General features: G+C 42.1%; 1 protein-coding gene and 1 long non-coding RNA gene across 2 annotated transcripts in view; one reads left to right on the top strand and one right to left on the bottom strand.

Moving 5' to 3' along the window:
• The window catches only part of ADAM17 (ADAM metallopeptidase domain 17), a 42,827-nt gene extending 23,780 nt beyond the window's left edge, over nt 1–19,047 (bottom strand). The window contains exons 1-6 of the mRNA XM_005687094.3: nt 18,742–19,047; nt 6,466–6,598; nt 5,068–5,198; nt 3,811–3,899; nt 1,406–1,574; nt 105–238 (exon numbers count right to left, since the gene is read on the bottom strand). Of these exons, the coding sequence (XP_005687151.2) occupies nt 105–238; nt 1,406–1,574; nt 3,811–3,899; nt 5,068–5,198; nt 6,466–6,598; nt 18,742–18,832 (747 nt within the window). The 5' untranslated portion in view covers nt 18,833–19,047. The remainder of the gene's footprint in view (nt 1–104; nt 239–1,405; nt 1,575–3,810; nt 3,900–5,067; nt 5,199–6,465; nt 6,599–18,741) is intronic.
• LOC108637161 lies at nt 19,173–22,031 on the top strand. Its single transcript, XR_001918848.1, has 2 exons — nt 19,173–19,342; nt 21,601–22,031. It is a non-coding gene; the product is annotated as an uncharacterized LOC108637161 (long non-coding RNA).

Below are 23,573 nucleotides of genomic sequence, written 5' to 3'. Positions count from 1 at the left end.
CTCATTTCATGACATTTCAAATTACAGCAGTCTTCTCTTAAATGGCACTTGCCCACCTACAGGAATGTTTCTGCCCATTACATCCTCCAATGTCAAATACTCACCAAGTAGTTGGTAGTTGTACTCTCTTCCCCTCTGCCCATGTATTTGTAAAAGCGATGATCTGCTACCACCAATAATTTACACGTGTTCTTCAAGGGATTGGGGTCAGCTCGTCTCTTCACCCGATGAACAAGCTCTAATATGAATTTGGATGCACTATTAAATCAAAATTCACCAAAACAAGTTTTTTTATAGCAAATTTTTAAATCTAGCATATTTTTGAAACAAATATTATTTGAGCTCAGTATCCTTAACAATATCTTGAACAAGAAAAATTTGGAGACAGAAAAGTGAAAATTAAGAATGAGATTTTCAACCTGTAACATTCAAGGGACTTCCCTGGCATTCCAGTGGTTAAGACACTGCACTGCCACTGCAAGGGGCGCAGGATCAAACCCTGGCTGAGGAACTAAGATCCCCAATGCCTTGTGGCACTGCCAAAAAAACTGAATAATAAAAAAGTTAAAAAAAAAATTGTAGAATCCAAAAACAAGGAAAAGTGTAAAAGTACTTCACAGAATAAAATAACCACCTATCTATTGCTCGACTATGGAGGTGTCATTTTCTTCTAGAAGACGTCTACAAATTAACTAACGTAACAGTAAAAATATCCAGATAATCCAACATTAAAAAATTAGTGAGGCTACCTCCCTGGCAGTGCAGTGGTTAAGACTCCGCACTTCCAATGTAGGAGGTGCAGGTTTGATCCCCAGGCAGAGAATCAGGATCCCACATGCCACTTGGCATGGCCAGAAAAAATTTAAAAATAAAATAAAACTTGATCCTTAAATAAAACAGTAATAAATGGGTAGACGATCTTTAAAACATCTCTAAATTCATCTGTCCAAGGGCTGTTGATCTTCTTTTAAACAAAACATACCCTTCTTGCTACCAACTGATTTCTTATAAACGTATCTGAAGACTGTTTTTTCACCGTACTATTCTGTCATTTCTAAATACCTGCTAATAAAATAAATAAATAAATAAATACCTGCTAATGAAAATGTTTTTCCTCAGATTATTCAATTTCCCCTTTCCCCAATCTTTTTTCTAGCGTTTTCAATTATTACAGGCAAAAAATATATATAACTTAAGAAATTTCTGAACAATATTGTTTCCTGTCTATAGCCATACCACCCTGAACATACCAGATCTCTCCTGAACAAAACTATTTTCAAGCCAAAATTAATACTGTAATTATTTGATAATCACGTTTTTTTTTTTTTAATCAACTAACAACCACCCCTATTGAAGACAGCTGTTATGCTTGCTTTTTATTTGAAATGTATGTTTTTCGTCTTACCATCAGGCAGCTCGCTGTCTACCAGCCCTTTCGGAAGCAACTCTTCATTATCCGCCTTTATATAACCACACACTTTTGGAGACTGTAAACGTGAAACATTCTTGATATCTTCAGATTTATAAACTAACATTCTTTTGTCTTTAGTATCATTAATTAGTCTCCAAAGCGGCTAAAATAGGAAACAAATATAAGTGAGATGGAAAATATAAAACTGCCTATTAAATTCTTGTAACACCCTTTGCCTATTTTTAGATATCAGTAACATTCATTTCCAGGTTAAGTAAACTGCCTAGTCAAGACCAAGTTCTCCTCTGTAAGGACACTGGTCTCATCAGAATTAGATAGCTCATACAAAAAAAGATGCTGTGTCTGCGTATCTGTGCATCTATGTATCTCCATATCCATCATGGAAATGAAAATCAAAACCCGAAGGACACCATATCCACTAGGATAGCTGTAATCAAAAAGACATATAACAAGTATTGGCAAGGAGGTGGAGAAACTCTTGGAGAAACCCTCATCTACTGCTCGTGAGAATGGAATATGAAATACAGAACGCAGTAAACCTAAAATGCGGAGGATGTAAACTGCGGTCACTATGGAAAACCGTGCAAAGTTTCATAAAAAGTTAAAAAAGGAGTTATCATATGACCCAACAATTCCATTCCTAGTATATTACATACCCAAGAGCAATGAAAATATACGCTCACATAAAAACCTGTTCAAAAATGTTCACAGCAGGATTAGTCATAACAGCCGAACAGCAGACACAATGCCAATGCCCAACTGACGCATCAATAAACAAAATGTGGTCTATCCAAACAATGGAATATTATTTGGCAATAAAAAGAAATGGTGTACTTGACACATGCTATAACATGAAGGAATGTCAAAAACATTCTACATGAAAACAGCCAGACACCAAAAGATCACATGTTATGTGATTCCATTTATATGAGTTGACCAAGCAAATCTAAAGAAACAAAAAGACAAATATAAACAGAGAATAGATTAGTGATTTCCTAGAGCTGGCAGAGTTGGGGGTGGGAAGCAGATAGTGGACTTCTAAGTAATAAACCACTTGATCAATTTAAAAATTACTAATCTTATGCTAAAGTCCTTCAGCAAACCTGATGAGTTTACTTTTAAGTGACCATTTCACAGGAAAATGCTAATTATGATCATTTTTGTACTTGGTGAAACAGAGAGGAATGAATGAAAACAGAATTCCTAACTGTCCCAAGGGAATTATTTGGAAAAGTGAGGAATCTGAGAAAATTTAACTTGGATCTTAGGGCTTCCCTGGTGGCTCAGCGATAAAGAATCCTCCTGCAATTCAGGAGACCACCTGTGATGTAGGAGACATGGGTTCAAGCCCTGGGTCAGAAGATCCCCTGGAGAAGGAAATGGCAACCCACTCCAGTATTCCTGCCTGAGAAATCTCATGGACAGAGAACCCTGGCAGGCTACAGTCCAGGGGGTCAAAAGAGTCAGACACAACTAAGTGACTAACCACCATCAACAACTTGGGTCCTAAATGCACACATTTTTGGACTAAGAAAAGATGATCTTAAGGAAATAAGCAAACGTGCATTTTGGCAGAAACAATGCTGCACACTCCCCCTACTGTTTATCTTTCTGAGCACAGGAGGTTAGCTTTTCCAGCCTCTTCTGTAGGCAGATCAGAGACAAGAGTTCTGGAACGTGGGCAGAAGTGACGCAGGCCACTTCTAAGCCTGGCCCATAAAATTCCCCTGTGGCATTCTCCAGCTGTTTCCCTTCTGTGGCAACCTCAGAGATGTGTTCATGTTCCAGAGTATTCTCTAGAGACGCAGAAAACACTTCAACCCACAAATCAGGAGCAAACAGTCTGTTTTCTGGACCGGTATCTGACATGCAGTGATGTGTCTCACACAAACGTGGCTCCTCTGGGCTTGTTTCAACTGCTACGGTTTCAATGAAAGAGTGGTCAGAGCCCGAGTGTCCTATAGCTTCGTCTTTTAACTTCTCAGACTGTGAACTGTCACCTTTTATTGACCATGTACTTCTACAGCATCTATGAAAGAGATCTCCCTTTCATCTTTGAAAAGCTTTACCTTTTGGAGATTAAGAGAAAGAATAAAGAAAAGAGGAGGGAAAGAAAGTTTCCTCTTCTATTATCCATCCCACATATGACTTTATCTCAATTGTTGTACTCAAAAATACAGAGTGTGTCCTGTGACAGTATCTTAGGTATGCTTTTTAAAAGTCTTTCATCTATTTTTCTGGTCTTAAAAAATAAAACTTAAATACAAGGAGAAAAGAAGTATAATTAAAGACCTTTTTCTCCCTAAAACAACTGTGAAATGGCTTTCTAAAAATAAGAGACATACGCTCCTTGAAAAAAAATTGACATGCAGACTTACCTCTACATTATATTCCGCCCCATCTGTGTTGATTCTTATTGTAATGTCATCATCTCCTATGTGTGCTAGAACCCTAGAGTCAGGCTCACCTTAAAAAAAAATAGCCATTATTAAAAAAAATTTAAGTCCAAAAATCTATGCACTACTGTTGATAAAAATCTACCACACCCTTCTACAGCGTGGAATGCGCCCAGGCACCATGGAGATCTAAGGAACACAGGCCCAGAAAGTGGGTGGGTACTCTCACTCCCGAGGAGGAATCTCAACTCTAGTCATCTAAAACCGGCCTCTTTCCCTCAGGTCTCTTATGAGAATTATCTAGAATATGTTACAGAACAAAAGAGAAAGTACAAATTTTCTTCTGGAATAACTTTACCTACTCTGGGGTAAGAAAGAGGCAGGAAGCATGATCTAGAATATACAGGTCTGGAACTATACTTTTTGAGTATTTTAGGGCCATTTTTTTCTTATTGCAGAAAAATTTCCAGAAGTAAACTGCAATTGCTTACTTAATATATTAAATAAATACATGATAGAAGGTAAAATAATTGATCTATGATCCCATCTTCCTTGCTTACAATCTCATAAGGGATGTCTACAGTCCTTCCCTGGAGACAAAAGGAGGTTAAATTCATATGACTTGAGAGCAACTCTCGGAGAAGGCAACGGCAACCCAGTCCAGTACTCTTGCCTGGAAAATCCCATGGATGGAGGAGCCTGGTAGGCTGCAGTCCGTGGGGTCGCAAAGTCGGACACGACTGAGCGACTTCACTTTCACTTTTCACTTTCATGCAATGGAGAAGGAAATGGCAACCCACTCCAGTACTCTTGCCTGGAGAATCCCAGGGACGGGGGAGCCTGGTGGGCTGCCATCTATGGGGTCGCACAGAGTCGGACACGACTAAAGCAACTTAGCAGCAGCAGCAGTAGCAGTAAGAGCCAACTCTATTGTACAATCAACATACCCAATCAGTAATGACATGCTGGATAATACCCATTTCCTCTTGTTTGCATGCTTCTGCTTTCAGACTTACAAAGCTCAAATAAAAGAGACAAACAATAGAACTTCTTTGCCACCCCATTCTCCTCCCTTCAAAAAAGAAAATACAACTCTGGTTTAATCTGGATACCCAACCTCCCAGTAGTGGTAGCAGTGTTAGTCACTCAGTCATGTCCAACTCCTTGTGACCCCACAGACTGTAGCCCGCCAGGCTCCTCTGTCCATACACGAGGGCAAACAAATGAGCACCTACTCACCAACCACATGTCCGCTAAAGAAGTCCTGCCATTTGACGGGATACTCCCTTTCATCTTTCCCATCTACCACCACGACTTTGAAATTTTTGGAAAAGCGTTCAGTACTTGATGTCAGGTATAATTTAAAATGCCTAAAGAAAGAATGCATCTCACCTTGAAGCACATAAACCTTTAGGAGGAGAAGCTTCAATAAGCATTTATTGCTTATTGAACATTCAACATCAATAAGCATTTATAACATGTATACCCCTGACCCAATACAGCAATTCACCTTTCAGGAATGTATCCTAAACAGACACCTAGACAAAGTATATTTATAAAAGATATTCCCTGGAGCACTGTTTGTTACATCCATCTGCAGGGTACTAAAAACAGGAATATTTCTGCAGCTGTTACAAATGAGGTAAATCTACGCTATCTATATCACCCACACGTATATAGGTCTACACGCAAAAAATACTCATCAAATCTTGTGGAAGTTTATAAGGAAACTTGCTGGGTTTGGGAAGCTTCTTCTAATTCTAACAGAATTAGAAGTAAAAACCTCTTACACTTGCTGTCTGCTTTTTTAGGAAGGGGGCCCCAAGCCCTAAGAGATCTTAGTTCCCCTACCAGGGATTGAACCCTCACCCGCTGCAGTGGAGACCTGGAGTCTTAACCACTGGACTATCAGGGACGTCCCTCTGCAGTATTTTTTTAAAGCTAGGTAAATATATTATTTTAAAATACTTGTTGGAGAAGGCCTATCCCATATATAAAGAAAAAGTCAGCCCATTTATATTCCCCTAATGTTTTTGATATGAATAAAACTCTCTAAAAAGACTTTGGAAAGAAGCCTGTAATTATCTTACAAATTTACATCTGCAAAACATGAGATATTAAAATTAATGACCAAATAGACCACACAGTCTATCCATGTATGCTATGACATAAGAGCAATTCAATGAGGAAAGAGCACTGAATTGTAGACCTAGCTCACCACTAGGCTGTGAGCTAAATAAATCCTTTATCTCTAAAGCTCAATGTCTTCATGTATAAAATGAAGACAGTACTCAGTATAAGGCTGACAATTCTAAAGCAGCACAAAAGTATTACAACCACTGAATTAATTAAAATTCTTTGTCAGAATTCCAAAAAATAAATTATACCATCATTAAACAACAATAAACCACCATCATCGACACTTTTGGAACATACATTTAATTTTTAAAAAATAGTCATTAGTATGAATTTTAGAATAAGCAATACATTATTACAAGAAGCCTGACAGACTATGATTATACTAATCACAAATCTTTACAATGTAACTAAGATTTAATTAGACACTCCAATTTTTCTGCTTTTACCAAACCAAGTACCCCACTGCCCCAACATTATTTTATGAATACTTCAAATTACCTTTTCAAGGCTGAAAAAGTCAGTAGTGTTTCTAAGTGTGTCGAGGCCTGCAGCTCCCTCTTTCTCACAGAATGCTGCTGGATACTGGATAAGGAGAGGATATCGTAGTCCGAGAGCAAAGAATCAAGCTTTTCTGAAATAAAGGTAAAAAGATTATTAACACTGAAACCTAAGAATCAATTGTAATACCATTAAAACAACAAACTCTTCCTGATGTAATGTCCCAGTAGTATCAAAGTATTCTCATCAAACACACACACACACTCACACACCCCTGAATCTAATTAAGATAGAACTTACAGTTTTTAAGACAAAAAGGGATTAGAGGTTGCCAAATTAAATAACCACCTTAGGAAGTAACCAGCCACACCCAGAATGTTCCATTCCTGCAAAACAAATGACCCAATTTTTCCAGGAAACAAATGGCACGAGAAAGAAGGGAGGGGTGCAGACAGAAGAGACTTAATACAGGAAGCAAGTCGAGGTGTGAACCTTCAGGACTCCAAGGTCTAGCGAATGGGTTCTGGAAAGAGACCTGGAACATGTGAACCTAAGTCCATGTCCATGTCCTAATAATTTTAATACCTCAGAGAATATTATAGTATGCAATGAACTAACTTCTAAATTCAAGGCATTTATGGCTATATGTTCAGAATTTCTAAGAACAAGGCTGCCTACATGACCTGCCCACTGCCCACCTGGGCAACATCAATCCCTTACCACTTGATGTAAAGTAACATGAGCAACAAATGTACCAATGGTCTGGGCAAACCAAACTGGAAAAGCAAATCTTTTATAGAAAAAAAAAAAACCATATTCCAAATTAGAGAGCAAAATAGTGGCAATTTCCCTATCACCGTGCCCTCAACAGATGCAGAACAGCATCCCATGGGACACCAAGAAGTGCAGTGCTACGACCAAATGAATCCCTAAGAACAAAAATCTAACACTTTTTTACCAGACTGACTTGGAACCCAAGAAAAGCAAAGCTGCACTGCCACAAAGGCAGAACAAGCACTTGTAAGTTCCTGTTTGGCAAACAGCAAGAGTAAACACTGTAGGTAGAAGTCACTTTTTATCAACAGCAACTCTGCTGTCTCTCCCACAGTCAGGAAGACTTCTGGAAGACACCTTTGGTGACTTAAGTCTCTGTAAAAACTGTCTAAAAATATTTGAGCTGATGTTTCCTTTCCTCTCAACAACTATCACTGCAGAAGCAACGGTATTCAAAATCATTCCAGTGGACTTAGAATGTCCTCAAAATAGAGCAGCAGGAGCTTAAAATACAAGTCTGTTGCTGGTACAGTTAAAAATGCCTACAAAAGCATTTTTAAAAGAATCTACCCTATACTTTTCTCCATCCTTTTCTCCTAAATACCCTCAACTGGTTCTTTCATCCATTTATTCACTATGTGCCAACCACTGGTCTAGGGGCTAGGAGACAGCATTCAACGAGCAAAGTCCTTGCCTACAGCAGTGGGAGAGACAGCCAACACCCAAAAGCACCCATGCCAGTGCTGCGGCATGAGAGTAGGGGAGCAGAGGCAGACAGCAGGGAGGGCCAGTGTCCAGAGTGGCCAAAGAAGGGAAAACGCCTCACTCTCACACGGTATTCAAGCAAACCTGCAGAGGCAACTACTATGTAGGCAAAGGAGGCTTAGTCAAAGTCCATTCAAGGCTCTAAGTCAAGACTAAAGGGGTAGCAAACTTCACACTCATTGGGTACCAACCATTTTCTGTTAACAAAAATCTGCCTTTTATTTTTATTCCAGAGCAAAGCTGTTTTGGAAGACGTAAATCTCCTTTATGCCAATGGATGGTTACTGGTGACTTGACCTTGCTAATTATAATGCTTAGAGGCACCAATGAAAAACCTTCAAGAAGCTTGTCATTTATCCAACAATTTGAGTGTTTTGTTTCCTACAAGACTCCATACTAGGCATTTTACGTTATCTTCACAAACATCCTTGGGATATTTTCCCTACCTTCCACATGAAGAAACAGACTCGGAGAGAAGAGTATCACAAAGCTAACACAGCACAGCACAAGGATTTGAATTGGGGCCTGTCTGGCTGAAAACCTCAAGCTTTATTGATTTCAACTTTGAAACTGCTTAAAAATAGCCTAACTCTTCCTGGACCCTCCACTTCTTGGCCTCCTCCTTTTTGATGTGTCAATCAAACATGATTCTGCCTCCCTCTGAATTCTGCAGCCTTTTGTTTACACCTCTCTCCTGGCATTTTTGAGTTATATTTGTCTTATCTCACAAACAGACTGTAAGACAGCCAAAAGTGAGCTCCGTTTTAAAATCACACTATCCTTACCTCACGACACCTGGCACAAAACCCTGCACACAACGGCACTCCCACGTTCACAAATTGCACAGATTCTCAATGCTGAGGTGCTGACACAATCCTTTAGCCCTTCAGCTTCCTTGATACAGGTTGGTACATGGGCTGAGTTTCACTCAAGATCATAATCACTCCTACTGACTGGAATACTATAGTTTTATTGTCAACGATACAGGCTAGTTGTTCTCAGAGTGTGCTCCCCACAACCAGCATCACCTGGGAATCTGTTTTCTCCTCGGTTCTCCACAATCGGAAATTCTAGGCAAAGGGCCGTCATCTGTGTCTAAGGTGCCTTCCAGGTGATGCTGACGTTCATTCCAGTCTGAGAACCACTGAACTAGGCAACTAGGGAAACAGCTCAAAGCGAAGGAAAAATCTTCAAGGATAAAGATGTTCACTGTTCAGTCTTGCATTAGTTTTAAGAACAAAAAACTGGAAACAAACTAAGTACCTGGCAAACAGAGAAGGGACAGCACTTCCTAATGACAAAGAAAAGAAATCTGCAACCGTTTAAAAGCTGCCAACAGACTGTAAAAACATGGTAAAATACTTACATTATAATATTAAACAAACAAAGGTAGATTTTAAAATCTATTCCTATTGCATGACCTTAACTATGTACAAAAATAGGGCTAGAAAAAAATAAGAGCAAGATAGTAACATCACTGGTTATCTTTGGGTATTTTTCTATAATAAGCACTTTTAAAAGGGAATTAGCTAAAGCATGTTAAAATACTTAACTAATATGTTTCCACTGTAATTTACCCTCTTTTTAACTAGAGATCTCAAACCGGACAGCCTGCAGCCATTACAGACAGACAACAGATGCCTCTTGTCCTGCACTCTTGAGCTCCTGCTCTTATGCAAGCAGTAACCTCTCAGATGCTCAATATTTCACTGCACTTCACCAACTATTGGTGATCCAATTTTCCATAGCTTTTTCAAAAGAATTTCTATTTCCCCCATCCAAATCCAAAAATCTCCAAAAACTTAAATATAAAGCACGTAACTTCCTGCGGTAGAGTTTACGACAGTCAATACCAGACAATGCTAAGAGAACTATCTTATCAGCTCAGGGTGCCTTCATGTTCTCTCTTTCAGAAACTCCACAACGGCTGCCCAGCACCCGCCACATGAGAACACTTTCCTCGCTTCCTACAAGTTGCTCCAGCAATCACCCTGAACAATCAAGCTTTTCTCATTTCAGCTGCTACAAACACAAATTAGAAAAAGACACTATTTAAAAGAGTACAGCATACAATTTATAGGGTAGTAATACAGTTTACTGGGCTTCCCTGATGGCTCAGTGGTAAAGAATCTGTCTGCCAATGCGGGAGACTTCGATTTGATCGGGAGGATCCAATCCCCTGGAGAAGGAAATGACAACCCACTCCAGCATTCTTGCTGGAAAATTCCAAGGACAGAGGAGCCTGGCGGGCTACAGTCCATGGAGTCGCAGAGAGTCGGACACGACTTAGGGACTTGACAACAATACAGTGCGCTGTTCAAGAGTACTGTATCATTTAGGATCTCCTCCCAAACCTCTCAGCTCTCCACCACCACGTGTTAGTTTCCCTCACTTGGCCTCTTCTGCCTAGTCCTCCTTAGGGACCCGACTCTTACTCACTGCTTTTTAAGGCCTTCCACACCCACCCCTTTCTTACAAACACATCCTGCACATATTCTTCCCCTTTCCACCAGACCCCACCTACTCATTTACTCAACAAACATTTGCTGAAAACCAACCATCTTCCAAGCACTAGGGATATTAACGGAGAGAAAGAAGATATATTTCCAATATTGTGACTTTGGGAGCAAGAGCATGATACTCCCCCACCCACCCACCCCCCAAAAAAAATCCCGATACAGTACTTCACAAGTCTAGGGAGAGGAAACTGCAAGAAGCTATAGAAGGACACAGAGGGAGCATGACCTGTGTGGCAAGCCATGGATGCTTCCCCAGAGAACAGCAGTGAAGTTAAAACCAAAAGGATGAGGCGGCCAAGAGAAGAAAAGGACAGGGTTCTCAGTGAGGGCGTATCTACGCTGAGGTCCACAAGAAATACACTCAGAGAACTGAAAGCAAGCCAGGGAGGCTGCAGGGCAGGATGGCAGGGAGAATATGAACAGGTGGGAGGCTGGAGAGGCAGGCAGAGGTCTGGTCAGGGAACTGAATTAAGGATGCAGGACTTCGGACAAGGGCAACAGGTATCAATTGGAAATTTCACCCTGATTGTGAAACCAAATCCCCTAAAACAAAGTTCTCCTGCTGAGCTTATGATCAACCTCTCTATCCAAAAGTTAACCTCTCTATCCAAAACTTGGGACTGAAACCAAGCAGGACCCTCCCAGGTACAAAAGCCTTTCTGTCTCCTGCTGCTTGTTTGTAGAAAACGCTTTAGCCTCCCAAGCATTCCCTGAGTTCCAAACGGCAGATTCAGGCAATTGCTAATTAGAGAAGTGAGGGACTACAGAAACAAAGAAAAAGCAGTCAAGAAACAATCGAGTCCAAGTTCCTCCTCCAGGGATATACAGAACCTAATGACACAAACCTCTGAGTAGTTCTGCAGGAACTAGAACCCCTCCCCCCCACCCCGCCCCCAGGTGGAGGATGGTGACGACAAGCTGACCACCAGAACGCAGACCCAACTGGTTGGAACCAGAAGGTTGAAGATCAAGACTCATGAAACACCACCCTGTTGCCTCACCACCAACTGGAAGGTCATGCTCCCTGCAACACCAACACTCACCCCAAATGTTACCTTTAAAAACCACGGGCAGCCAGGAAGATGGCTCTGAGACAAGTCTACATCTTCCACCTTCTCCACTGGCGCCCTCCCAATCAATAAACATTTTTCAGCTTCAAACTCAGACATTTCCATTTGTTGGGCCTCACTGTGCGTCAGGCACATGAACCTGGGTTCAACAACTGCAGTGACTCTTTGCAAACCCACAGACTGTACAGTCCATGGACTTCTCCAGGCCAGAACACCGCAGTGGGTAGCCTTTCCCTTCTCCAGAGGATCTTCCCAACCCAGGGATCGAACCCAGGTCTCCCACATTGCAGGCAGATTCTTTAATTCCCTGAGACTCAGATTCCCTGAGCCACCAGGGAAACCCTGAAGGGGCTAGAGGACGACAAACCTGCAGTCTGGGAAATCAGCTAGTAAGCTGTTGAGCAATCCAGGCAGAGATCACTTGCTGACCCTCAAGCTTCTCACTTGGATATCTGGGTAGACAGTGGCACCATATTCACTGAGATTACAAAAAAGAAACACAACTGGAAGCAGGTTTGGGGAAGGGATTTGTTAAAAAGAAAACACAAGTTTATGATTCCAAATCAGGCTTAATACCTAACCTAATTGTAGTTTCAATCTTCACCAGCAAAGTAATCTTAAGCAACAAGTTTGAAATTGCCTGGTCACCACCAAGGAGGTAATCCATCACAAGGGCCCCTTCATCCCACAGAGGAAGAAGAGATATTCCATATGATAAAATCCTTGCCAGCTCCCTTTCCCCCTAAAAAGATGATGTCTTGGCCTAAAAACCACCCTTTTCTTTCACTCACAGCGCCCGTGTCCCACCCTTCTTCCTATCCAAAGCTTCCATTTGGTCCAAATCCTCAGAGAACCCTTCCAGCTGCGGGCAGGCATGCTGCCCAATGCATAAAGTGCCTCGTCAAGCCAATTAGATCTTCATACTTACTTGGCTGAGTTTTGTTTTTAACAGGCTGACGTAAGGGGACAAGTGGATGCTGAAAGATTCTAAAGTTCTACACCTTGTTCCTTTACATATAGTCTGCCATTATTCATTTACACAGAACTTTCCTGCATTAAGTCATCATATGTTTGCAGTTGCATCACTGAAAATTCAGTGATTTTAGGCAGAGAAAGAGTAAATCTGTTAGTCTATGATGTTCAAAATCAATTATCAGTGATAAAAAAACAGCTGATACTTCCTTCTTTACATTCTCAAAGAATACAGAGAAATCTGCACCTTCAGGTCCACAACAAACCAGCTTTCTGGATCCAGAAATGGAGTGGCCCACAGGTTTGATAAACCTTCCACTCCACCTTTCCCTCAAACCTGAATTGTTGTATCTTCAGGATACGCTTTTATGGCCACTGACTTTGGTACAATGACATAAAATATACCCTTACTTCATTCATCATGTCCAGGGTCAAGTTTTTAAAGTAAAACTGATTTTTGGAAAAAAAAATTTTTTTAACATCAGAGACATTTTGTTTGGGGGTATAGCTGATTAATAATGTTGTAGTAGTCAGGTGAACAGCAAGGGGACTCAGCCATACATATATACATGTATCCGTTCTCCCCCAAACCCCACTCCCATCCAGGCTGGCATATAACAATGAACAGAGTTCCATGTGCAACACAATAGGTCTTTGTTGGTTATCCATTTTAAATATAGCAGTGTATAGAAAACCTTCCCAAAGTCCCTGACTATCCCTTCCCCCTGGCAACCGTAAAGTTCATTTGCTAAGTCTGTGAGTCTCTTATTAAAACTGATTTTTAAATAATGAAGTGTTGGAAGAATCTGGAAACATTTGTGAACTTTTTACTTGATTTCTCTTTTCTTTTTGCAATCAACTGCCTCTTCCTGGAATTCAGCTTACGGTTGTCATGCAGCGGTGCTGGAGCACTCTGCTCACTCTCCACGACTCTGCTGCACAGAGTATGAAGAGTTCCTCCAAAAGACACAACCAGAGTCACGTCCCCACTTCTCGCACAAGTGGGAAAGGTAAAGTCAGGGCTGTAATCAAGTGTGTATTTCGCTTGTGCAGAAGACACAGGAGACGTGACTGCTCTTTAGTACTCCTCCAAATATGCAGGACAAGGGAAAGGCCTGGTCACGTTGCAACGAGCCCTAGGCATGGGAGAATCCCTCCCTGGGACTAAGGGATAAGAAAAGAAGAAATGGGCTGTCTGTGAGGCGGTGGGCCCCAAAGACTGGGAACTAAAAACTTCATTTTACGGGTTTATACCAGTTAGGCAGGATGAAGGGTGAGCTGCCTCAAATAACTCCTTATCAAGAGCCCTTCAACTTGGCTGGGACTAAACCTGGGCCAAAACTCTCCAGCAAGACCAGTCAAAGGGAAACTGAGCCAAAGGGAAAGTAAGCCTAGCTCAATGTGTGCTTAGTAGCTCAGTCCTATTCGACTCTTTGTGACCCCACAGGCTCCAGGTCCATGGAATTCTCCAGGCAAGAATACTGGAGTGTGCAGCCATTCCCTTCCCCAGGGGATCTTCCCGATCCAGGGTATTCCCAAACCCAGGTCTCCCACATCGTACTTGGATTCTTTACTGTCTGAGCCACCAGAAAAGCCCCAGCCTAAGGGAACCTTGAAAAAACCCTGGATTGATCCATAAGGCTCTCTGCAGCTGAAATGGATGCAAATTCAGGTTAAGAAATGAGATTACTTCCACAGTTTGCAACATTGCTGCCTATTCCTGGATTAAATCTTGTCTCCTATTTACATTCTTCTAATCAAATAGATAAGAAATTTTGGACATGTGAAGTTAAGTGGACATTTGAAGTATCTGTGAATACTGAGATGGATACACGACAGTGGAGCTTCAGAGAACAAGCCTAGGTCAGAGATCTATATTTGGTAGTTATCAGAACAGTCAAATGGTAAGTGAAACCAGAGTAGCAGAAGAGACGGTCAAAGCTTACAACTCATTCTAAAATCATGGCATCTGGTCCCATCACTTCATGGCAAACAGATGGGGAAAAAGTGGGAAACAGTGGCAGATTTTATTTTCTTGGGTTCCAAAATCACTGCGGATGATGACTGCAGCCATGAAATTAAAAGACGCTTGCTTCTTGGAAGAAAAGCTATGACAAACCTAGACAGTGTATTAAAAAGCAGAGATATCATTTTGCCAACAAAGGTCCGGCCAGTCAAAGCTATGATTTCTCCAGTAGTCGGGTATGGATGTAAGAGTTGGACCAAAAGGAGGCTGAGCACTGAAGAATTGATACTTTTGAACTGTGGTGTTGGAGAAGACTCTTCAGAGTCCCATGGACTGCAAGGAGATCAAACCAGTCAATTCTCAAGGAGATCTACCCTGAATATTCACTGGAAGGACTGATTCTGAAGCTCCAATGCTCTGGCCACCTGATGTGAAGAGCCAACTCACAGGAAAAGATCCTGATGCTAGAAACGAGGGCAAGAAGAGAAGGGGGCAACAGAGGATAAGATGGTTGGATGGCATCATCAACTCAACGGATACTGAGCTTGAGCAAACTCTGGGAGAGAGTGAAGGACAGGAAAAACCTAGTGTACTGCATGCAGTTCATGGGGTTACAAAAAGTCAGACACAACTTAGCAACTGAACAACAACAACTCTTATTAAAAGGCAGGAAAATAAAAAACAACAACACAAGAGGGACATAGGGGAGGAGATACCCAGCTCCTTGGCTCACTTTAGGACTAAGGGACATATGAGAATGCACTTCATTTCACCTCGCTACCTCTATGAAAGTGAAGTCATCTCCGACTCTTTGCGGCCCCATGGAGAGTGTAGCCTACCAGGCTCCTCCATCCATGGGATTTTCCAGGCAAGAATACTGGAGTGGGTTGCCATTTCCTTCTCCAACCTCTATGAAGGTTTCCCTGTGAAGACTTTTCCTGTCCTTTCCTCCCTCCCTCCCAATCTTCTGACTCTTCAAATTATACTTCCAACAGAAAACACTCACCACCTCTCACAAATACAAAACGGTGAAGTAACCGATATTCAGCCAACTGGGCCTTGAAAGACACCTACGCTTAATGTTCTGGAAAACCCCATGAAGGCCAAAAGGAATTCTCCAGTTTCCCTACCCTGACTCTCTGCTTAACTCTTCATTCTATTTTAGAAATAGTTTATCTCTTTCACTAGTACACAGCAGAGCTGCATTAAATTTCTCTTGAAGTAAAATGGGGTGGGCAAGTTGTTTCAGTTTCAATAGAATCCATCCTGTAAGCAAAATTTACATCAAAAGAGGAAGTCAGATGTCAAAATACTGAGCAGAATGATACCATCAATAATGAGAAATGAGCACTGCAAAGTGGAGAATCCCCACACTAATTACCTCAGGGTACACGTTTCAGATACAAACTTTCCCCCCTCATCTGTGACAGTATTTTTTTCTTTCCACTCACTATATTCTCTTTTATTAAATGTTACACAGAGAAAACTTTTGAAATCAAAGTGAGACTTATATACCCCAGCTGCAACCTCAACAAGATACTATGACTAGGCTCACATGACTCATAAATTTCCTAAATTATGCAATTCGTAACAGTTCAACTGAAATCATTTTCCATGGTCTATGCAGTACTCCAAAAGCCAGGATTCTATTATATATATGTATTCTTCAGAAAATGTTGTCAAACATTTCAATAATCAATATTTAGTACTGTGGTTATATATGGTAACATTTATAGGGTAAGAAGGCTGTTAAACAATAAACCACATTCTTTAACTATGAAATTACTCATTGGCCTTGACCAATTCAATCTAAATGCTAGGGCAGGGTTAAGCAACAAATTACATTCAAAGCCATCAAACACATGCACACACGCACACACATTTTTCAAAAGGAAAAATACCCACAAGGCATGTATTTATTGGCATATATTTATCACTAATGGTACGAACCTGACAGGTCACTACACTTTTCTGAGACTCATCTTTCTTGCCACTTTATTTAAAAAACTAGACATGATCTCCAAGTTTCATTTCAATTCTAACACTAAATGCCTCTATCAGGAACGTCCTTGTTTTCTCTTTTCAGCTACTTAACCTTACAGCCGGGCTCAATATACCTACTTCAGGGAGCCTTCACTAGCCTTCCCCAGCTAGTTTCAGTACCACCTGATGAAAATAATTCCCTGCCATAATGTCTTCTAACAGTCTCCTTCATACTCTTCTAGCATTTTCTGCTTAGATCTCTCTATTCCACTATACCAAAAGCTTTTTGAAGATGGATTTGCCTGATCATTATACTTTCAATGTCACACATATTACCTGCATACAGTATGTGTTCTTCAAACATGCAGTGAATAAATGGCTAAGTCTGTGCATTTTTCTGGCACCAACTGTCTGCATTTTGCAAATAAAAACACATGGTCAAAAAACAAACCCTTAAGATTTGTGACTGTTCCTGAGAATAGACCTAGAAAGCAAGGTTTTCTTAGAAGAAAACATAGATAGTGCAGGTACTGTGTGCATTCCTAGGATTCGTGCTACTTAAAGATTCCCACTTGTGAACAAGAGAATGATAACAAAACTGAAAGTTGTATTAGTGGTACAAATATTTGCATTTCAGTTTTGTTATTCTCTTGTTCTCAAGTGGGAAACATTAAGTAGCACGAATCCTAGGAATGCACATAGTACCTGCACTATCTATATCTTCTTCTTTTTTTAATATTAGGGCTTCTCTGGTAGCTCAGCTAGTAAAGAATCTGCCTGCAATGCAGGAGACCTGGGTTCAATCCCTGGGTTGGGAAGCCCCCTGGAGACGCGAAAGGCTATCCACTCCAGTATTCTGGCCTGGAGAAGTACACAGACTACTACTCCATGGGGTCAAAGAGTCTGACACAACTAAGCACCTTTCACTTTCACTTTTTTTTTCCTTATGAAGTGGATCCTTACCTTCTTCCTCCATCCTGACCACCCCTAACTTACCACTGTCCTTCAATCTGTATTAACTTACTGCATCTCAGCACTTCCTACCAGGTTCTCCCTAGCCGTTCATTAAACTAATCACCTGCAACTCATTTTCAATTTGAGATAACCACAAAGCAGTAGTTCAGGTGAGAACACAACACCTTTAACACTTTCCATCAAATACGGTTTTTGTCCATTTAATAAGAAAAAAGAATTGCCGGTTAAAGTAATGCAAATTTTTTACTGGCCATAAAAAAATCTACGTAGTATCTCAGTCTGCACAATATTATATTACATGGCATCATGGTGAGATTTGGAAACCAAAACAACCATGAAAAATCACCGAGGCTAGAGCTTCTCACAGTGGGAAAATACAATTTCATACTTATTACTAATTAACCAAACTCTCTTACATGTTAACTTTTAACAGATAGAGAACCCTAACGGTCACTGTAAGTTTTCAAAAACTTCCACCAAATTTCACATCTCTCAATGTTAGTCCTTTAAAATCCAAACTCTTCAGAAAATCTAAATAACTCTCTACTTCTATCCTCAAAACTAATCAAATTGGGGGTCCCTGATCATTTTTGTTTAAAATGACAAGGCAGGCATTCACAGTAAATGGCATCACGAGCTGGCCTGGCAGGTTTAAGAACCTCCAACAAGCAGCTACATTTTAAATAACTACACACACGCTTATGTTCGCAAAATGCAACTCCAAGAATTCCCCAGTCACCGCCTTCCAACCAGATTACAGCCTAAGGACCTTCTAGGCAGAAAATCTAGTTCGCTTCCTTAGAGCCGTGGAAGAGATAGGGAGCTCTGGGGCCTTTCTATCCTCCTCCAGAATCCTGCCTTTGCTAAGAACAAAATGTAGCTTTGTTAGCGGGGCAGGACCGGGACCACATCTCCCTCTCCGAAAATGAGCCGTCACCACTCCCTGCCTTACCGCTTTCCGGAACACACGCCCAAACACAAACTCGAGGGGCAGACCGCTCCCAGGCCCTCAGTCACTAACCGGAGGCCCCCCACCCGACCCCAGGACCCCTTTCCCATTCAGAGAGACAAGCCCAGCTCCTTTACTTCCCCGACTCCGAGAGCCACACCCCCTTCCTACACCGAAAACTTCGGGACGCGCCACCGTCGTCCAACACCCTGCCTCCAAACACCTGAGAGATCCCGCTCGCCTGCTCTTCCCCTAAAAGCTGCGCGCCCCAGGCACCCGGAGCCAACTCCCCAGGGTCCTTACCAAATCGCCGCGGGGAGCCCCGCTCGTCAGGAGGTCGCGGCGCCAGCACCAGATGAACCAAGCTGGTCAGCAGGAGGACACGGTGCCTCATGGTCCCGGCCCGGCCACCAGCTCCACCTCTCTGGGGGGCAGCCTTCGCCTGAAGGGGGGGCTAGGGACGCCGCTCACATTGGGAGATGAGGGGATCCGCCCGGGCCGGCCCTTCAAGCTTCTTATTCCTCCCGCGCCGCCTACCGGAAGACTCCTGAGCCCGGCTAGAGGCCCCCAGGAAGTGCAAGCAGAGTTCCCAGAGGCTGGCACAGCCTGCTTCCGGCCGCCGCCGACCCCCGCACCGCCCACAGCCGGAAGCCCGGCGCCACGCGCGGCATGCCGGGAGCCCCGCGCTCGCTCCGCCCCGCGCCGGCGCGCCGCCGTCTTCCCGCCCCCACCCAGTCCCGTCGAGGTTTTTTCCGGCGCCGCCTCTGACGGGCCGTGCGACGTCCCGACTCGACCCAGTGGGGGCCTCCCCTCTGTCCCCGGATGACCCCCGCCAAGGATGGAGTAGCTCACGAATGGGCCCTCAGAGGTGCATCTGGCTGTATCCCTCGGTCCCACCGCCTCTGTAAGCGATATCCGTCCGCTTTCAGTCGTGTCCGACTCTTCGCGACTCGATGGGCTGTAGTCCGCCAGGCTCCTCCGTTCATGGGGTTCTCCAGGCAAGAATATTGAAATGGGTTGCCGTTTCCTTCTCCAGGGGAATCTTCCCGACCCAGAGATGGAACCCGGGTCTCCCCGGGTTGCAGGTAGACTCTACGGTCTGAGCCACCAGGGAAGTCCATCTGTATAAGGATCCCTGGTTTCCCTGGTGGCTCAGAATCCGCCTGCCATGAGAGAGACCCGGGTTCGATCCCTGGGTCGAGAAGATTCCCCTGGAGAAGGGAATGGCTACCCGCTCCAGTATTCTAGCCTGGAGAATCCCATGGACAGAGGAGCCTGGCGGGACTGTAGTCCGTGAGGTCGCGAAGAGTCGGCCGGGACTGACTGAGCGACTTTCCCTTTCACCCTTTTCACTAAGCAAGTTGTAGAACCCTGGGGTCCAGTGCGGACGAGGAGCCCCTGGCCGGGTGTGCTTGGGGTGATGACCCAGCAGCGAAGTGCTGGAGCGAATGAAGGACAGCTCCCGGGATTGGGAACCCCCCCGCGTCCGTCCCCTCGCCAGCTTCTGCGAGACCAGCCTCCCAGTTGCAAACGGGGTGTAGCTTGGCTTTCCGGGCCCCGTGTCCGACCAACCGCGTGTCTTAGGCCTCGGTCCGTTATAAGGAGAAAGGCTTTTTGCCGGGGGGTGGGGTTAAGGACGGAAATAAACAGGTGCTTCCTTAATGCAGTTTTTCTTTGGCCCCGCTGTACGTAGAGGGTGTAAAAGAGTTCCAGAAACTATACGTTGGACCTAACCCCTCCTGCATGTACAGGTTCTAGAATCGTCCAGCAAACTTCTTGAAATTCAACTTGGTGGTCACTTTTTACTTAGATTGGAGATTTGTCAAGACAGTTTGTGTCTTGGTTTGCAAATCCTTTGCATCATTTTAGCTCTAGTTTATAGTGTTCATGGTACTTAATAAAACATTCTAACAACGTTGGATATGAATTGCTGTTTTGGTTCAACTAACGTTTATACGTAGGACATAATACATTTTCCACGTAAGAATGAGAAATACAGCCTTTTCTCCATTATGAAATGGTAAATTGTTAGGAATGGAGTGTTATTCCTGTCTGGCCAAGTTTTAAGGCTGCTCCTAATAAGATACTCATACTGTGGTTTAAATTTAGGTTCACTGCGACATGCCTCAGTAAAATCTCAGCAGCTTTTCCCAACGGTTATTATCCATAGTTACTAGTTTTGTGCATTTTTGGCATAACTAAATCTGGTGTGATCATCTGAGGTGTAAAATGCCTTCATTAAACATACACATTGATGACACACCTAATCAAAAAGTAAAGCAGAGGTACACCTCTGCCAATTGTATATAATTTTTAAAAGATGTATACCATATAAAATGAGTTGGGTACGGTTTTTTGTACAGTAAGAATATATTTTCTAAGCATCCAGATACAATCCTCTCCAGCTTATAACTTTAACAGATCCTAGATTGCATTCTTTGTCTCCTACCCCAGCCCCTGTACTGTGCCCAGATCACAGTACTTAACTGTTTAATAAATGCCATTTTAAAATAGTAAAATTCCTATTTTCTTATTCATATCCAGAAGTCCCAGATTTTCAGACAAACTTTCCAGTAATTTTTCCCATTCACAAATCAGGACCCAAATTATATGATTTCCGGTTTGAAGTTTATCTTAAATTTATAAATTGTCCGTATAGTTAAGATACAAGAGCACCATGTGGGCGAGATAAAGAGCCAGAAGAACAGGGTAAGAGGGATGTACTGGATAGAACCAGAAGTCTGAGCCAGCTGTCTTCAAACTTTTATACTCATCCCCAAAAGAATTTTTTAAAAATATGTACATTTTAAAATCATAAATATAAGCAGTTACAAAGGATGAAATTTCCAGCATAATGTAGATACTAGCATTTAAAATTAAAGCTGTTAGGTTTAAATGTACCCAGTGGAATATAAATACCTGACAGATTTGGAAGTCACTATCATAGCCAGCCTCCCAGATGGCCCTTAGTGGTCTCTGCTCCTTGATACTCAAACCCTTATATAGAATCATACCCCTTCCACACTAGACCAGGGTTGGTCTGTGTGACCAACAGCACATATAAGTGATGGTATTACACTCCAAGGATTAGATTGTAAGAAACTGTGTCTTCCATCTCAGGTGTTCTCTTGCTTGCTTGCTCTCTCTCCTATCACTCACTAGGTGAAGACAGCTTTTGTGACATGAGAACATTCAGGAAGTCTATGGAGTGATTCATAGGAATACAGGTCAACAGCCCACAGACAGCAAGTAACTGAGACCCGCCGAAGACTATCTGCCTCAACTTGGAAGTGAATCCTCCAGCCCTATGCTACCTTTCATTCAGACAATGGCATTCCCCCAACCCAACAGCTTGACTGCAACCTCATGAGGGAGCCAGCAACACCCACCCACCCATTACCTGATTTTTGTCCATCAGAAACTGGGAAATAATAAATACTGGTTATTTTAAGTTTCTAAATTAGGGGTAACTTGTTATATAGCCACTATTGCCCATTTGAAAAATAATGTGAGCAAGATGACTGGATCTAGATTCCTCTTCTTAACACCATAAGGGGTTCTTTTAATTTAGGATTTAATAAAGATATGGAAAAGATGACTTGAGATTTGCTGATCCCATGCTATAGAATGAAATATTTATCATTTACTTGCTGCAAGTGAACTTAAAATATTTCCAATTACTAAACCTGTCACCACATGATTCTAGAGTTAACTACTAGATTCACACAAGCATTGGTACTGCTTTCATCTAAATGATCAGATATAGCTCTCTAGTTTTGGCTGAGTTTGGGGGCATTTTCTTCTTGTCATCCTTGCTGTGTTTCACTTATCAGCCACTATTTTTCCTATACCAATCCCATCAATCCTTATAGGTATATAACATCTTCAACACTCTAATGTGAATTATTCCTACATCCGTATGCTTTTTTTGGGGGGGGGGGGGCCTGAATAAATCTGCATGAAGTTAGCACCTGAAAAAGTATGAGTAAATCCACAAGTCTCCCTCAGAAAACAGACCCCTCTTATTGGAATATGACTATATACAAAGTCGTGTACCAAGAACTATAGTTTCCAAGATTTTAGTTCAGAAATTTTAATGTATTTCAGATCCTTTTAGAAAGAAAGGGGGCTACCTGGTAGCTCAGATGGCAGAGAATCTGCCTGCAAGGCAGGAGACAGATTTGACCCCTGGGTTGAAAACATCCCCTGGAGAAGTGAATGGCTACCCACTCCAGTATTCTTGTCTGGAGAATTCCATGGACAGAAGAGTCCAGAAAGAAAAATGAAAAAAATATATTATGCATGGAGCAAAGCACAGTATTTGAATATCTATGCTGATAAACAGATGATTCTTTGGGAATCTTTAATAAGAAAAAAATAATAACCAGCCCTCTTGAAACTGAATTATTTCCCCTCAAGCCTGAAAAGGAAACTAGTCATTTCATTGAAAAAGACACATGCATCCCATTATTCATTGCAGTACCATTTACATTAGCTAGAACATGGAAGCAACCTAGATGTCCATCAACAGATGGATAAAGAAGTTGTGGTACATATACACAATGCAAGATTACTCAGCCATAAAAAGGAACACCTTTGAGTCAGTTCTAATGAGATGGATAAACCTAGAACCTATTATACAGTGAAGTCAGTCAGAAAGAGAAATATTGTATTCTAACACATATATACAGAATCTAGAAAAACGGTACTGAAGAATTTACTTACAGGGCAGCAATGGAGAAACAGACATAGAGAATAGAATTGCAACCATGGGGAGAAGGGAGGAGAGGGTGTGATGTATGGAAAGAGTAACATGGAAACTTACATTACCATATTTAAAATAGATTGCCAATGGGAATTTGCTGTATGGCTAAGAAACTCAAATGGGCTCTATCAACCTAGAGGGGTGGGATTGGGAAGTTCAAAATGGAGGGGATATATGTATACCGATGGCTGATTCATGTTGAGGTTTGACAGAAAACAACATAACTCTGTAAAGCGATTATCCTTCAATAAAAAATTTTAAAACAAAGATAAAACTTGTAATCTACATTGCCTCTTAGGAGATGAACAGGAGGTGGGAGGGAGGATTTTCTCTACATATCCTTTGTAGCTTTGTAATATGTACCATGCTA

This window comes from Capra hircus, chromosome 11 (assembly GCF_001704415.2).
Source record: "Capra hircus breed San Clemente chromosome 11, ASM170441v1, whole genome shotgun sequence".
Taxonomy (NCBI): Eukaryota; Metazoa; Chordata; class Mammalia; order Artiodactyla; family Bovidae; genus Capra; species Capra hircus.
Note: the sequence above shows the minus strand (reverse complement) of the source record. Positions and strands in the feature narration are given on the sequence as shown.